Here is an 18,166-nt window from a genome sequence, read left to right as displayed (position 1 = left end):
TTGCGGATGAGATCTCTGCAATGGGCTCTCAAGATGCAGTGGTCACAGTCCTCCGGCAGGATGTCGGACCCTGTTCAGGTGCCGCCCTCGGTCGCCCAGGACCTTCTGTGGTGGGCCGTCGAAGGCAATCTGATGCAGGGGCCCCATTTTGGCTTCCCTGGCCGGAGGTGACGATCGTGACGGACACATCCCTCATAGGATGGGGAGCTCATGCCAACGAGTTGACAGTCAGCGGTTGTTGGTCTCCGTCTGAGTCCAGACTCCATAGGGTCACTTTCTCCGTGCAGGGAGGCGATGCAGCTCTGGTTCTGGGCCATCCAGCAGGAAGTTTCAATCTCGGCAGTTCATCTGGCCGGAGACGAAAACGAGACAGCGGATGCTCTGAGCAGGCAGAGCGCGATCTCTCATGAGTGGGAGCTGGCTCCGGAGATTCTCCTGGAGATCTTTGCCCTTTGGGGGACCCCACAAGTGGATCTCTTCGCCTCCAGTGTCAACCGGAAGTACGAAAGGTTCTGCTCGTGGGAATTTCCTCCAAGAGGAGCCTTAGAAGACACGTTTGTGGTGGAGTGGTCCTTCCCACTGCTGTATGTTTTTCCTCCAGTCCCCGTCATCCCGCAAGTGCTGCGGAGGTTACGGAAGTTCGGTTCCCGGATGATCCTCATTGCTCCGGCATGGGCCCGGAGAACGTGGTACCCGGACCTTCTCGACTTGTCCATCTGCCCTCCACGCCGTCTTCCGTACCGAGACGATTCTCTCTCACGGGAGGGGGGGGTCAGGTTCTTCCTCCAGAGGTCAGATCCCTCAACCTTCACGCTTGGCTTCTGAAAGGCTGAGGTATATGGATTGGGACCTCCCTGAAGACGTGATGGAGGTGTTGCTTTTGGCCAGACGGCCTGCAACAAAGTCCCTGTATCGTTGCCGTTGGAGAAAGTTCTGCAACTGGTGCAGGGTTAAGAATGTGGATCCTTTTTTCATATGACATTACTGTGGTTCTGTCTTTTTTGCTTTCTTTAGCCCACAAGGGCCTGCAAGTGGGTACCATTCAAGATTACCTGGTGGCGCTGTCCATATTTAAGCGCTCGTCTGAGGAGTGTTCTTATTTCAAAATTTCCTTTGATTTCTCAGTTTCTGAAAGGGCTCACTGTGTTCCCACCGTCACCTTTCCAGGTGCCCGGTTGGGATTTGAACCTTGTTCTAAAATTCCTAATGGGTGCTCCATTTGAGCCTTTACATTCTTGTCCTTTGAGACTGTTAACCCTTAAAACTGTTTTTAGTTGCAGTCACTTCCGCTCGCAGAGTGAGTGAGTTGCAGGCACTTTTGTTAAGCCACCCTTCACGGTGTTTCATAAGACAGGGTTGTCCTTAGAGTTCGTCCTTCCTTTCTTCCGAAAGTTGTCTCAGAATTTCATTTAAGCCAGAAGGTCATTCCGGCATTTTTTCCTCCTCTGCATCCTGGTAAGGAAGAGGAGAGGCTCCATAGGTTGGATCCTAGGAGAGCTTTAAGTTTCTAGATTTCACGCATGTCCCGGGTCAGAGTGGACGATCAGCTCTTTATAGGTTACGCTGGAAGGCGTTTGGGTTAAGCTGTTACTAAGCAGACTGTCTAGATGGATTATCTTGGCAATTTCTGAATGTTACCGCTTGGCGGGTAAGGGCCCTCCGGTATGCCTATGGGCCCATTCTACTAGGGGTATGGCTGCCTCTACTGCCCTGCAGAGAGGTGTTCCTATTCGTAACATCTGTGAAGCTACCACTTGGGCTTCGGTCCATACTTTTGTACGCCACTACTCCCTAGACTCTATCCATGGGCAGGATCTGGCCTTTGGCAAGGCGGTCCTTTACTCTGCAATTTGATTGGGCATTCTACATTTCTATATTCTAAATTCTTTTCCCTCCTCCATACGTTGGTACTGCTTTGGGAGTCTGCCATAGATACGGAATACGTCGGAGGACCCAATCCCCTCGAACAACAAGTTACTCTCTTACCTGGTAACGTTCTTTCGATGGGATGGTCCGACGACGTATTCCATATTGCTCCCTCCCTACCTGCCCCGCTACAGAATTTCTTAAGCGATTGCAGCTTACATTTCCGCAAGGCTTTCTGTAGTCATTCTGGCAGAAGATTGGTGCCACACGTTCTGAGGAAAAAAACCAACTGAGGCTACGGGCGTCGGGCGTCCTACATATAACCTCTGGTGACGTCGGATCAACTGAGGCCCTCGAGGACAGCGTATCGACGTCATCGACGCAGGAAGCAGACGCCGAAAGATTTTCCGAAGCAGCACAGCTGTGGTGATTACCTGTCATAGATATGGAATATGTCATCGGACCATCCCATCGAAAGAACGTTACCAGGTAAGAGAGTAACTTGTTCTTCTTGCTGCTTATATCACCAAAATACTTTAGTTTAAGATTATAAACAGAATAAGACCACCAATAAATACTGGTCAATTTGATAAAAACCTGTGTATTCTATTGTTTAGTATGGCTGAAAATAATGTGTATGGTACACTTAAATCACCTTATGTGCACCCCTCATGACAAAGACATAAGTCTGTTTTACCAAATTGATAGCAGCAAAACACTGAGTGAAGGACACCCCCCGCCCCCCTGTATCTATACCCCCAAGATGTTTGGCCTTTGACCCACCAAGATACCTACCAGAGAGGTAATTTTGCAATCCATTTGAATCAATACATTCTTTTTGATCCGCGATATTCCCATTTAAAGTCTTGTTTTATCGAAATTAAAGATCGTAGCACGAAGTCAAGCCCAGATAGCATCGTAGCACCCACCAGGGGTGAAAAAGTAGCTGCATCAGCTTCCGGTAAAAATAGTGGTGGTAGGGAAATGACCAAGTTACATGAATTTGATTTATTGGATTCCGACACAAAGTTTGCGACTTATCCAATATTTGTCTATGCAGCACTGCTATTCCTGGTTCGTTGCGCTCTGCTTCAGTAAATATAGGGGTACCTACTTCTTCCAGGCAGATATTCAGCAAAGGAGTATCCGAAACCTAATTTCCTTTCTCCCCGCAAGTGGAGATTGAGGAAATGTATATAACACTTCACCGGGAGCATAGAGGAATCAACACTGGGCGTCTTCCCCACTCTGCTTTTAAACTACAATTATCCCATGATTGTGCAGATACAAGTTTACTATGTAAATGGGTTGCTTGTATCACGTGTAATTTGTGTATATTCTGTGAAACATCATGAATCAACAATGAAGTAAACGTACACATGTCTTTGAGTCCTTGAGTTGTACATAGTGTTTTCATTGTTTGAATAAAAGCTTGGGGTCCTATTACCTATCAGTCAATTGGTGTAAACACTGAAATATATCTCTGTGGCGGAGGCACAGCTCTGAACATTGGCAGCTGGGAGGGGGAACTGCATTGTAGATTCCACCGTAATGCGTAACGTTACTCTACTGTAGTGGCAGGTAGCACCAGAGAGAGGGTCCAGAAAGCTGTTGGACATATACACACATACACACACACACAATTTATTCAGCATTAAAACATGGTTGTTGTACTAATTTCAAGATAAATCACCTTATTGTAGAACTGATTGCCAATGGCCTTGTATTCCTCGCCCTATCTGCACTTGGACACTCAAAGCCGACATGGGTGTTCTGCTTCAGTGCAGGTCGGCTGCATAGGTGTTCTGGCTCGACAACATCCGCAGCTTCAAGCAGAGTCTCCAAGAATGCGGAAGAGGGGCTACTATTTTTAACATGGAATAAATAGTGCACATGGTGTCATCTTTCAGGAATCTTCAGCAAGACTGAGCTTCGAGAAGCATCACTAAGAACTCCTGGCTTTGCCTTTTCAAATATATTCGGCTCACAAGCTTCCCTTTCCATTGACGTGTGTTCAACATCCTTTAGTTTCCCCTTCCACATCAGTTTTCTCCTGTCTGCTATAGCCCTAGTGGGAGGGTGTGAGGAAAGGGTGTAGAATGTCTTTGGGGAGAGGTTGAGGGGAGGTGGGGGCTTGGGTAGGCAAGGTAGAGGCTCTCTCTTGTCTCACCACAATAAATGTGGTGCCAACGGGTGAAGGGCCTTGGGTTGCTGGAAAAAGCAGGTGGTACACAGTCCGTTCTCTCATGCTTTTCCAGCCACCTGATTGGCTGAGTGTCCTTGCCAGGGTGCAAATCTATTTTTACTGTCGATCATCAAAGACAAGAATGGCTGTTCAGTCAGTGGTTTCAATTTTTTTTTTTTTTAAAACTTTGTTTATTGGCAGAAAGTTAAGACAGGCATACAACAGGGTACATTACAGTCATCAGGTACGAACGCACACATCGAGCAACACAGAGGTAGGGTACCCCCTCCTTAGGAAAGTTAAGTGGTTTCAATTTTAGATGTATCGGATACAAAATTGCATTTTCTCAACTCTGATCATGGGGGAATGTGAAGGCATGAGAGGTGGTAGAATTTCTGGTATTGAGGTTGTGAGGAGAGACTCTTCATATTCCTTTTCCTTGAGCTTTTTTTGGGCTGTTGCTGTACTGTCATCAACAATGTTAAGGACTAATGTCGATAAGATGTTTATTGAAATGTTCTCACTATTACTCTGAAGTAGTATCATCGGGATCCAGGTTGGTGTTGAAAACCTACTCATACTGGGTTTGGTGCAGAGGGGTACAGAGAGGTTTTCAGTGTACTGAGATTTGGTTTCATGATCGGAAGATGCTTCAATCAAACATAATGTAGGATTATTCATCTTCTCTCTGCTTCCTGTAGGGTCTAGCTACTCCTCAAAGACAACTGTCCTTCATGAATGAGTTGGTGGATGTGATCAGGTGCCCCGACTGTGCCACCGGGGAGGCCCCTTCTTGCAGGTGAGTTGTGTGTTGTATCATGAGTAGAACCAGCTGTTGGAATGTATGTCCCTGTTCTTTTTAGGGTAGAGGAGGAACAAAGGGAACTCCCCCGCTCAACCCACCACTGCCCTGCCTAGCAAAGGGGGGGATGTCAGAATGATTTCCAGCCTAGAGGTCTTCCTTCACCTCAACCACTGGCAATTCAGCCTAGAGGAACATCCTCTTCTCAGAAACCTTCTTCTCAGTCTAGCAGACATTGTTTCCATTTCCCATTCTAGGTGTACTTACCCAATGTATTGCTCTCCTCCATCCTAGCATAGATCCATATCCCATGCTGCCTCGCCTAGTGCAGCGTTTTCAATCGTGGGGATATTAATACGTATTCACAAGCCTGTAATATCATTGCTTATGCGCAGGATCTTTTTTTGTTGAAACCAAAATAATTTTTCTTCTAGCAGTTTAAATGAATTGCCTGTATTGATATTGATTGATATTTTATTTATATCCCGCTCGTACACAAGTGTTTCAGAGCGCGGCAAGGCAAGAGAGGGGAACAGGGGAGAACAAAACAACGATCTTACTAGGCCCAGTGACATTGAGAACGCGCAAGTGCATAGGAAAGGGGGGGGGGAAGGAGAAAAGTGCATGGAAGGGGGGAGAAGTGGTTATTTGTTTTATTTGAAATCTGATTAAACCTCTAGTATATTTTTTTAAAGATACCTTAATTTTAAAATGGCTACATTGCTCCTGTATCCCATCATGCAGCTTTGTGACGAGTCAGTTTTTCTGCTTTATGGAGCAAGAATTTCTAGAAAACATCCAACACATTCTGAGGCTTTTTGGAGGAATGTTTTCACTTTTCAAGTGTTTTACTTTTAGTTCCGTTCATGGATTTTCTTTAGCCCCTAGCCAGTGAAAGCAATGTTTTAAGGTAAAGGGGAAATTGGGGGTAGTGTTGCTCTGCACAGTTTGACAATATGTGTTCTACGGTGCAAAAACAGCCCCAAAAGGTACAATATGTAGTTTCCTAAGAGTGCCCTTTTCCCATACCATGAGTGTAGAAAAGGCCTCAAATGGGGCTGAAAGCTAGTGAGGGATTCTAACCAAGGGTCAAACTTCAGCTTGACCCCCAAGCAATGCACCTTTCAGGGTTTTCAACTTGGATTTCATCCTTATGAAAGAGCCAGGTGAGCTGACTTCACAACCGGGGCACCTTCTGTGGCCAGCTCCAGCATACCTGAAGGCCATTCAGCATGCCACTAACAGCACCACCACCACCAGCCGATCTCCAAGATTTAGATGCGTTACACCAGTTTTGTGCAAATGTAACAGGCAAAAGGTCTTTCCCCCACCCCTCTTCCCCCCCCCCCTTTCAGGTCCCCTCTCTCCACCCCCCGCCTGCCCATGTTTGTCCCCACCCCCTTCACCTACCCCCTAGTATTTCCTCTCTCCCTTCTCCTCCCACCCCAGTAAGTGTATGTAGTTTCCCGCCATTACATGAGATTTGCTCTAGGCTAGTGCCCGTTGATTTAAACCTATGAAATAGTATGCACTTGCCACAGTCCAATAAGGGACTGGCCCCATGCTAGTCTATGTATGAAACCAACCACGCACCTATCTGTAGCTTCTCTCCTATATCTGTGCCGGTCACCACGCACTTGCCCATTGAACATGACCACGCATTCATGAGATGCTGCCGCCTTTCAACCCTTAGGTAGCACTAATGTATGCATTCTATTCTTGACCCCGCAACTGTTTGTAGCTGCCACCATGCAACATGTGGCTGGCACTATGCTCTTGTCCACCTAAGCTGACCTTGCTACTTTATGTAGCTGCCGCCATGTAAGATGTGGCTGGCACCATATACTTGCCCACCAATCTATGTAATCACTGATCACTGTTATGCTCTTTCTGTAATTGTCTGAAGCCATCATCTATGTATGTATGTTGATGACTTCACTGATGTAACTAAGCAAGCATTCTTAACAGCGCCACAATGCTCGAGGGCAGTGGGCGCTTTACAAATTCAAATAAATAAATAAATAAGGTTCCTGGTCTTCTAGAACCTATGGTGGAGCCTTTCCTAACACCAACGGTGACCAGACTTTGACATAAGCAGGACAAACACTTTAGATCTTGTGAATCTGACTTTCTTGCTAAAAAAGGATCTACCACTGGTTATGTGCTGTCCGAAGGAGTTGTCTTTCATGCTTGTAGTTGCAACCTCTGCCACAATTCCTCTGGATTAGGCGAGCAGATAAATGGACACATGAAAGAACGAATGCCTGCACTATATTCTGCACTAAGGGGGTAATTCATAGATTTCAGCGCAGAAGCGGCGCACGCGGGCAGCGCAGAGAGGGTGCGTGCGCCAGCTGCGTATTCATGGATTTCCCAAGCCATTTTGAGCCGTGGCACAGTGAACATCCCGCAGCGCCAGTTACGCCCCTTGCGCAAGGAAAAGCCATTAAAATCCCCAATATGGCGCAAAGGGCTGCGCTAACCCTGGACCAACTTACAGTGAAATCGCACAAAAAACTATGCGTACCCCGCTAGCGGCAGACAAAATGCGTGAAAATGTACTTGTACACCCCCTTCGATACGCGTACCCCGCTCTTGGCAGCCAAAACTCATGAAAATGTACTTGCGTACCCCCTTCGGTACGCGTACCCCGCTCGTGTCAACCAAAAGATGTGCAAATCAACTTGCGCACCCCTTGAATACGCATGCTCTGCCTGCGCCAGGCAAATTGCGTGGAAAATGTCCCCACTGTGGTGTGGGCTGCCTGCGGTTCATGGTCAGGGGTGAAGGTCTGCCTGCGGGGCATCCCCAGAGGTGTAGGGCGGTCCTCTGTGGTGTGGGCTGCCTGAGGGTTATGGTCAGGGGTGATGTGCTGGCTGTGAGTCATGGTCAGGGGTTATGGGTTGCCTGCGCGTATTCCAGGGGGGCGCAGGGAGTTCTACACGCGATCGGCCTGGCATGAGCTGGGTACGCATATTCCGGGGGTGTGCAGCGAATTTGACACGTGATTTGGCAGTGTGGGCCCTCCTGGGTGTGCCCCCCATACCCTGCAGCCAGCCCACACCACAGGGGACACACCTACAACCCCTCCCCATGCCCTGGAGGTAGTCCATCACCCCAGACCATGCCCCGCAGGCAGCCGATCCACTCTCACCATGCCCCGCAGACAGGCCACATGGCACCATGCACTTGGGAGCCCACCCCCACCCCCAGTGATGTCAACCTGCCAGCAGGCCCTAACAATTGAGCAACAAAAATGAAGGCTGTAATCCATAAAATCCAAAGTAAAATGGCTCCAAAGCACCAGTCCATAAAACAAAATCCAAAGTTCCAAAAAGACCAAAGCTTTTCTATATGGGTCATGGGTCAAAAAAATAAAGTAAATCTAGGTCCATAACTATATACAAATGAATATTCAAGGGTCCATGCGCCCAACAATCTAAATGAAACCTAACCAAAAACCTACCTAATAAATAACTATTTACAAAAAGGCGGGGTATAGTCCATGCGCCCCAAAGAAAAATAAAAAAAAGGAAACCTACACCTACATAACTATTTACAAAGGCGGCGGGCTAGTCCAACGGCTCACTCATTGATGTCCCGGGCCAGGGCATCATCGAACTCCACTTCAATGTCCCTGAGGCGGGCCTCTTCCCTGGCCCCGAGGTCTCGCAGGGATGCAGCCATGGCCTCCTCCAACTCCCTGCGAGTTGCCTCGAGGCACTCAGCCCGCCTCAACGCCCGGTGCATGGAGTTCTCCGCTCTGACCATTGTGAGCCATGTCCTCTCCGCCCGCCGCCGCTCCGCATCTATTTGCCGGCCCAACCGCTGCCACATGGAAAACACTGCCAATCCTGGGTCCTCCTGCCCGCCGGCCGATGCCTGCACCTGGGATGTTGATGGCCCGAGCCATGATCACTCCCACCCTGAACCTGCTGCTGCTGTGCACGTGCCCTGCCTGTTGATGCCTGCATGTCCTCCTCTTGCTGGTGTCCACCCCTGCTGGACCTCCGACTCCTGACTGTGGCAGGGATGGGTCCTCTACCACCCTGGCTGCTGGCTCAGGGGCAGCTCCACAGGGGGCCCAGGTGATACTTGGGCGGGAAGATGGCTCAGAGGACGACTGGTGCATAGGGGGTTCAGTTGAGGAAGGGGTCGCAAGAAGATCCAGCACACGGATGAACCCAGTGCCGACGACCTGACCTAGTAGGTCGACGCGGCCAAAGAGGTATTTGAAATCACGTGCATTGTCCAGACGAGAACCCTGCATGCCATCCCGAATACCAAGTTGGCGCAAGGCCACCCTAGCTAGGACAGGCTCAATCGGTCACGGATAGCAACGTCTGCAGGGAGAGGAAGGCCAGTTGTTGTATGCGCATCCCCTCCCTGAAAACGGGTCTGGACGGAGGCATCCCTGCTGGTGCCGGATGATGCAGTCACAGGATCGGGGACAGGATTACACACAGGCACCTCCGCGGTGGCCTGTGCTTCCTCCTGTCCCTGTCTCTGGACTGCACCACTAGCACCAGAGGAATCCCCCCTACCAGGCCCCATGCGTGGGGCTTCCATGGCCTCCTCCTCAACCAAACCCCCCACCAACCTGGATGACTCCGTGCCATCTTTCTCCGTAGGCCCCTGTGTGGGCTCCACTGCCCCTAAAGCTGCCGAGGAGTCCACCTCCACACTCTGCCTCTTGGACTTTCCCTCAGCAGCTGCGGCCATGGACGCGGCACCAGACTCCTCACTCCCGGAAGAGATCACTACCTGGGAAGGGAGCTGGGCCTTGCGTCTCCGGCTGGCGGTGGGATCCCTGCCGCTGTGCTCCACAGCACTGTCTCTGCCCTCTTCATCAGTCGACGCTGCAGACAGGGAGAGACACAGGCATCAGGGCACTCTACAATGGTCTGATACACACATAGTTGCACATGAGTGGAAGTGTCAAACTTCACAGATGGCATCACACTCCCCAACACTCATCATTTGAACCCACACACACATGCACACATTAACAGGAATCGTGCAGCAGGCAGCAGCATCCATACATACACACACAATAGCATGAACATCCGAAGGTTGGCATGACGTCACAAGCAACATGGGGAGTGCGAAACACATGCACACATGCCACCAGACAGACCTGCATCTGTACATCTCCACCACCTGTCACAGTGCAATCATCGGCAACTGTCACATCTGCCAATCGGGTTCCTACATGTCTGTGTCACATGCTTCCATTGCGTATCACAGTCGCACACATGTCAAACACACACACTTACACCATGCACGTACATGAAGGTGGAACCAGCATCCATGTGTCGCACCCCAACCATGGCATAGTACATACACAGAAATGCTAACGTGTGCGTCTCCACATACACCATTGATGTGCATCCCACATACACCATTGATGTGCATCCCACATAACTGGACTCACATGCAGCACGATCATGTCCCTGCACATACACATCCATACATGGGCCTTTCCAGACATATGTCCAAGCTGCACACTCCTGGCACACCTCAACATGCACTGCGTCCAATCAGTACGTATGGACACTTACCGCTCGACTCCGGACGGGTCTGCCTCTCGAGGACCTGGTGGTGAAGCGCTGGGCGAATGCGTTCCAGGACCCTCATCTGGTCGGTGGTAAGGCAGACCCTGCACCCCACTGCATCCGCTGCGTCCAAGAGGCGCCGGGCCTTACTGAGGGTCCTGGACCTGAAGTCCTCCCAGCGCTTATGGACGTGTGGTATGTCGGGTGTTGCCACCCCCTCCGCGTTGATGGCAACCAGGATGTCGATCCAGATCCTCTTCCGTCCATCCTTGTCGGCGCGTGTTCTTCCGAAGGGGGCATCATAATGCACCAGGACTTGCTCCACCAGGATGCCAACTTCTCCTGCACTGAAGCTGGCAGCCCTCTGCCTCTCTGCTGGTCCCAGATGGATTTTGGCCCGACATGGCAACCCCCGAGGCAGGTGTGGGTGGGCAACTGGGTCCTGGTGCTGGGCTGTGGAGCGATGGAACTGCAGTCGGGAGTCTTCTGTTCCAGCAGGGGTGGTCACAGCAACTGGACACCTGCAGATGGCTGACGTGGGAAGTGGCTCAGGGCTCTTGGGGGCAGGAAAATGGCCTTCTGGGCAGGAGCGTGGTCTTCCGTGTGTTGTCACGTGGCCAGCTTGATACTGAGTGATTTGGCATGTGAAAAAACAGCATGTCAGCATGTAATTCGAGGAAAGGCCCTTAGCGCGTAAGTGACGTGCGCAGGCGTTTCCCTCGGCACGGGTGCATAGTGAATCCGCACGTGCAAAAACAGCACGTCAGCGTGTTAATGCGTATATTTCAAGGAAAGGCCGTTAGCGCGTAAGTGACGTGGCACGCATGGGCGTTTCTGTGGGCAGGGGTTAAAGGTCTGTGTAGGACACCATTTCCTTGTACGTGCTTTTTGTGGAGAGAGAGCGGGTGATTCCTGTACTTCTTGTCAGTTCACAAGTGGTTACTTCACAACGGTTGCAGTGCGTACTCCTTGTTTACTGAGACAGAGTTCAATTCTTCTTTTGGCAGGGTGTTACCTACGCGCCCACGCGCCTCTTTTTCACGTTATGTTTCCAGGCAGACGGTGAATCGCGCACTTATTTTTCCATGGTGGTTGCCCCGTGTGTTGCGTATCCATTCAAAGGTCATTGTAGCCTGTGTATACCATGTGTATGCTTATTTTTGTGTTTCTGGGTGCCACACCGTACTGCGGGTCCTTCATTCCACGCATGTGGGCTACCGAGGGGTCGCGCGCACGTGAATTTCCTTTTTTGGGGTGCTTGAGCGTTGCGTGACCCGTCATCTTCCCCCAGGGGTCACAGATAGCGTTGCTAGAGCACAGGGGTACGTATTCATCTAGTACCCTGCCCCCTTCACCCCAATTGCCCAGGACAATTGTTTACTGCACCTCCCACTCGCACAAGAACATCAGTGTCATGGTTGGGAGGTGACCAAGTGCTAAGGGAGGCAAAGGTGGCCGACCTCCAAGAGGTGTCCATGGTAGGGGACGTGGCCAGGATGAGCAGGGTGGCCAAGGTGGCAGTCGTGGGCAATGTGGGCAGGGTGGCACAAGAGGCCAGTGTGTCGAGGACCAATCAGGGGACACCTATACCCCCCCATGGGTCAGGGAGATGCAGCTGACACCATCCCAGCTCAGGCCCTGTTAACCCAGCCCAGATTGGTCACGGAACTGGCATGGGATGACTCGCAGGCCGACTTCCGTATCACAAAGTCAAAGCCACGTGTGGCGGTGAAAGTTGCTGTCACCAGGCCACGTGGATCTGGGGCAGCAATGTCATCTGCTGCCCCAAGTAGCCAGGGTGAGGAGGCTGCAGGGGCAGCTGCACCTGATACCACCCCCGGCTCTGAGTCACCCACCCGGGACAGTGTTGGTCCCAGACCATCACACCAAGGCAGTTGTGCCGCTCGGTCCTGGCAACAGCACCCAGCAGTCAATGCCTGCAGTGAGACCTTTGGTCATCGTGCCATTGCCTGCTTCCAGTGGCCAGTCCACCTGCACTTCAGCCCCTACCTCCTACTGACTACGGCAGGAGCCGCAGCTTCTGGTACACCGGTCCCGTCTTCACTCTTGCTGGACTGCTGCCCCTTTGACTGTACCTCTGCCCTCTTCCTATCCATTGCGGGCCCTCGTCGGCTGCTCCCGGCTTTGCCCTCCGGTGCGGCCTCTGCAAGCTCTGCTGCCTGCGCAGGCTCTCCAGACTACCGATTCGTCTGGCCCTCCTCTGCAGCTCACAGCGTCCTTCTTGCAACGACCAGAGCCACTGCTTCTCATGCCCAATGCCTGTCTTGGCCTCTGCCTGCAGCTCCATTGGCGGACCTCCTCTGGCTCCCTTCTCGGCCACCCAATGTGCCCTCTTCCAGTGTGGTCTCCTAGGCGGGCTCTCCGAACCGCAATGAGTCTTCCCGCCCTCCTTCAAAGACAGGGTTGTCTTTTGGTCAACGCCACCATCCTGGTCCCTGGTTAGGACAGCTGCTGGACCTCCACCCGCTTCCTCTGCGCAGGAGTGCTGCAGCCACATCAGCGGACCTCCTTTGGCTCCCTTCTTTGCCCCCCAGTGCGGCCTCTTCCTGTTTGGTCGCCTGGGCAGGCTCACTGGACCGCGGTGAGTCTTCCCGCCCTCCTCCAAGGACAAGGGCATCTTTTAACCATCTGCTGGGTCTCCACCCGCTTCCTCCGCACGGAGAGGAGCCAGGATCTCTCTCAAATCACCTTTCGAGCCCTGTCTGGCTCCCTGCCTGCCTCCCACCTCACAGACCCTGCTGTTGGGCCTCCTCCCCCCTCCTATTCACGAGGGTTCAGTCAGGTACACACCTTCTTCCACCCGCCTCACAGTCCCTGCTGCGGGGCCTCCTCCCACCTCCAAATCGCGCAGGTTCAACCAGATCCCTCCCCTACCTGCCACCTGCCACACAGACCCTGCTGCTGGGCCTCTCCCCGCTTACTCATCATCGCGGGATCAGCCTGGAACATACTCTAGGATCCTATTTGTGCCCTGCCTGGCTCCTCTATTGAGATACTACTACCACCTGCTGCACAGTCGCTGCTGCCGAACCTCCACCCGCTCCTACATCTGAGCGGGTTCACCCAGGAACATTCAGACTACTCCAGTTCTTGCCTTTCCTGGCTCCTTACCTGCCACCTACCACTGAGCCTCCCCTGCTTCCAGTCCTGCGTGGGATCTGCCAACCTCTCACTGTCTGCTCCTGATCTTGCCCCCTGTCTCTCTGCTTACTTCCTACCAAACAGCCCCTACTGAGCCTGCTCCCACTCCAGCGTGGGCTCAGCTAGTACCCTCTAACTGTTCCTGATCTGCCAAATTCTTGCTGTCTGCACCGGATCTTGCCCCTGTCTCTTTTCCTACTTCCTGCCAAACAGCCTCTGCTGCAGAACCTACACCCGCTCCCTCACCAGCACAGGCTCCTCCAGGTCCTGCTTAGTGCCCCTCATCGCTCCTGCTAGGCTCCTTGCTTACCTCCTGCCGATTAGTCTGTAATAGTTTCTTCCCCCCTCCTGTTGGACTTCTCCTCTTTACTCCTCTCTCTCTCTTCCTTTCGTCATCCTTTCAACCTCAGCTTTCAACCTTTGTCTCCAATCTCTCTCTCCTTTCCCCCTCTCAATTTGGTTTCCGCCCTAAACACTCTCCTGAAACGGCCCTCACCTACATCCTTAACTCCCTCCTCTCCGCTCGACACTCTAAGCAATCCTCTGTCCTTATTCTTCTTGACCTCTCTGCTGCCTTTGACAGTGTCGATCACTCCCTTCTTCTCAACACTCTTTCTTCCTTTGGATTCAAAGGCTCTGTTCTTAACTGGCTATCTTCCTACTTCTCCCCCGCTCTTTTACTGTTTCCTGGGGAGGCCGGTCCTCTCCTACCCAGCCTCTGGAATACGGCGTACCCCAAGACTCGGTGCTTGGCCCTTTCCTTTTCTCACTCTACACCTCCCTCCTTGCCCCTGTTATCTCCTCGTTCGGCATTTCCCACCACTTCTATGCTGACAATACTCAGCTCTTCCTTTCCTTCTCTTCCTTCTCGCCCGACCTCAACCTTAAACTCTCTTCCTGTCTTTCCGCCATACAAAACTGGATGTCTTCCCGCTTTCTCTCTCTCAACACTGACAAGACTGAAGTCTTATTCTTCCCCTCCAACTCTCTTCCCCCTCCCTCTCCTCCACCTTTCATTCACTTTCCTCCTTCTAATCTCCCTATCTCTGCCCACGCTCACAACTTAGAAATTCACTTTGACTCCTCTCTCTCTTTTTCCCACCATATCTCTCTCATCTCTCGTGCCTGTCGCTACCACCTCTTTAACATTTGCAAAGTCCGCCCCTCTCTCACCTTCCATGCTACTAAACTTCTAATCTCCTCCCTTATCTTCTCTCACCTCTTCTACTGCTCCTCCTTACTCTTTGGACTACCTAATTCTCATCTCGTCCTCCTCAAATCTTTCTACCATTCTGCCGTCCGTACCCTCTGTCTCCTTACCTCCCGTGACTCCATCTCTGCTCCCCCCCCCCCCCTTGGCTGGCTCCCCTTTCACTCCCAACTTAAATTTAATTTCCTCTGTTTAGTCTTTAAATCTCTCCATGGTCTTGCTCCCCCTTATCTCTCCTCCCTCCTCTTTCTACACTCCCTCCCGCTCCCTTCGTTCTGCAGACCACTTCCTTCTCACTGTTCCTCCATCCCCTTGTGCCCCCTCCTGCTTCCGCTCCTTCCAGCTCCTGGAAGTCTTTACCTCTCTATCCGCTCTATTCCTTCCTTCTCCTCATTCCGCACATCCCTTAAATCTCTCCTTCTCCATTCCCCGCATGAAACCCCTTCCCTCTCCTGCTCCCCCTCCTTCCTTCCTATTTCCCCTTGATCATCTCCCTCCTCCCCACTCTCACCCCCTTTCCCCTACCCTCCTCCCCCTTCTCCTCCCTCTCAGTTCTACTGCTCTGCTCTCCCTCTCCCCATCCAGTTTAATTGCTCTTCTTACTGTTTTTTTGGACTGATTCATTATTGTAATTTGCTTCTACTGTTATAATATTTGATGTATCAAGTTGTTAAAATGTTCAGCGCTTTGGTATAAGGTGCTATATGAACAATATAAATACAAGGTGTGGGAGACCTACCAGATCTTGAGGCAATGCCCGGTGAGTGGCCATGCGTGTGTGTCCAGACCATGTGTATGTTGCTAAGGTGATGTGTTCTGATTGAGTGCTAGGTCAGGCTGTGTAGTCATGACTGCTATGTGACCCATGTGGTGTCTCCAAACCATCCCCCGCCCTTGGGTTTGGGTTTCACAGTATCCCTACTGACCGCTGAAAACACTTTGCACATAATGACTGCACTTGCCCTTCAACTGGCATCATGCCACAATATTCTTAATACTGTTTTTCTTTTCATTCTGCCTGATTGATGGAATCATTTGCATGATAAACACACATTTTTTTGTGCCGTTCTTCCCCAAATTTTCATGCTTCAGATATAGATTTAACCCCACAATGCCCCACATTTATTAACTTGTTACGGAAATGATTTCATCAATCAGGCTGATTGACTTTTGTGCAACTACACATGCACTGCATCCAATCTCTTCGGAGCCCCGTTTGATTGTTCAACATGACAATTGACTTGTGTCATGTCCAAGTGACCTACCATTGATGTATCCACGTGCCTCCCATCACTGTATTAGTAAACACTGGTGTTGTTGCAGCGTGTGACAAATGTGTGTTTTTTCACTCTTTTACATGTTTTATTTCATGATGTGCATCTCACATGGATGGGGGACAGTACTGACTTACTACCATTTGGGTGTCCTTGGCAATTCTGCCATCTGTGTGCTGGCATGTGTCATGTTTGTGGATTGTCCATGCCACTCACAGGCTAATGTGTGATGCAGGTGCTATGCACCATGCAGCACATGTGTTGCTTTTCCATTTTGGAGTCCTCAGTGTCTGCTTTTAGAGTCCCCTTCCACTCATTTCCACTGCATGCATGCCAGAGTTAGTGTTATGTGTGACATGTCTCATTAATGTATTCGATGTGTAGATTGTGATGCCTTTGTGTGTCGGCTATGCTGTTCATGCCTGTCTTCGTTACTTTTGTTTTATTTTTGTGCAGGTGATGAAGCACTAGATTCTGTTGAGGAGGAGGAGATGGTGCAGGGGCAGGAGTACTCAGAGCCCCAACCAGGCACCAGTGGAGGACGTGGGGTGGTGGTGCAGGAAAATCCATTAGTCCTACAGACCATCCTGTCCATGGGTGTCTCTGGGTACACCTCCGATGACCTCTATGGCTCAGGTGCTGAATCGGACATTGAGACAAATGTCCCGTCGCATGTGAGTGTTTCTGGCAGGGATGCTGTTCTGTCCAACGCACCTGCACTGGAGGATAGACCACTCAATGGGCCATTCAGTGTTGGAATGTCCGCCTGTGGCGGTTACGGATGCAGGGTCACACTCCACTATATTTGCTCCTGTTCCTGGGCCAGCAGATCAAAGGAGGAATGCAGTCCTGCAGCCTCAGGCAGTGCCAGCACAGCGCACATCACTTTGGGCCAAACAGGTGTGGTGTCCGCCAACGCAGTGGCCGTGTGCCACCGGGGAATACTGTGTGGGAGAACTCCATGTATACTATTGCAGCACAACAAGGGGCATCTTGTGAGATGATTGCTCAGGCCATGGATAGGGTGGCCACTTCCATTCTCCCCCCCCAGAAAGGCAGCTCAAGCTCCAGCAGCAGGAAACGGAGTCCACGTGCCGCTCACACAGGGAGGACATGTCTGCATCCAACAGGGACAGGCGGGCTGAACTGGAGACTCTGCGCACAGCCATATCTGCAGAGTCACAGGCCCAAAGGGATACCCTGAGGGTAGAACACAGGTCCCTCAGAGATACTCTGGGTGCACTTGGGGTGTTCCAGAGTACAAGGTCAGAACAGCAGCTGGAGCAGCTAACACGCACAATCTCAGCTGAGCTCCAGGCAGCCCGTGAGGAGATCAGGCATCACGTGAGGCCTTGCAGGCAGAAGTCCATGCTACCCGTGAGGTGCTGCATGGGGATCTCCGGACCATCATCCTGCAGAACCAAACCTTTCAGACCCGCATGCTTGCTGCCATGGAGGAGCATGCCAGGGCTTTGCCTGGTCTGCCTCCCATACCACGCACACCTTCTAATGTACCACCAGAGGGTGACGGCGACGGCAATTTTCCCACTATCGGTATCGGGTAGCCGTGCAGGCCATGAGCCCATGGAGGTTTTTTGTTTTTTTTTTCCTTCAACATCCACACATGTGGGTGTTGGGGTACACCCTGTAACTCCTCCCTCCTGGGTGGTCCCCCCCCCCCACCTCCCTGGTCGACCCATGGCCATTTTTGATTTTTCTTCTTTTTTCTTTGTTCTTTCTTTTTTCTTTTTCCATTTTCATTTGTCATTTTCAATAGTAATTTGTACATTTTTCATTTTTTGTTTCTTTTTAATTTTTATCTTCATTTTCTTTTTTCATTTGTACTTGGAATTTTCATTTTTCAGTTTTATTTTTCACTTTTTTTTAGTTTTTCCTTTTTTTGTGGAAAATTCTTTTGCTTCTATTGTGCATTCATGTTAGTGTGTTGTTTTGTGTGGCAACCGTAGGCATCCACTGTGTGTTCCGGCTGGGCCCATGCAGGCTTGTCCTGTGTTTGTTAGCAGCTTGGGGTCCTGACACATATGCCACTCCTGCTTCCCCTTTCCATGGGCTTGCTAGGGTGTCACCGTGTGACCGTAACGTACACAGAGG

General features: G+C 51.0%; 1 protein-coding gene across 1 annotated transcript in view; it reads left to right on the top strand.

Annotated features, from left to right (window-relative positions):
* HAUS7 (HAUS augmin like complex subunit 7) overlaps positions 1-18,166 on the top strand; it is a 262,504-nt gene that overhangs the window by 156,071 nt on the left and 88,267 nt on the right. The window contains exon 5 of the mRNA XM_069645349.1: positions 4,753-4,850. Within this exon, the coding sequence (XP_069501450.1) occupies positions 4,753-4,850 (98 nt within the window). The remainder of the gene's footprint in view (positions 1-4,752; positions 4,851-18,166) is intronic.

Source organism: Ambystoma mexicanum, chromosome 2p (genome assembly GCF_040938575.1).
Source record: "Ambystoma mexicanum isolate Mex_15411 chromosome 2p, UKY_AmexF1_1, whole genome shotgun sequence".
Lineage (NCBI taxonomy): Eukaryota > Metazoa > Chordata > Amphibia > Caudata > Ambystomatidae > Ambystoma > Ambystoma mexicanum.
Note: the sequence above shows the minus strand (reverse complement) of the source record. Positions and strands in the feature narration are given on the sequence as shown.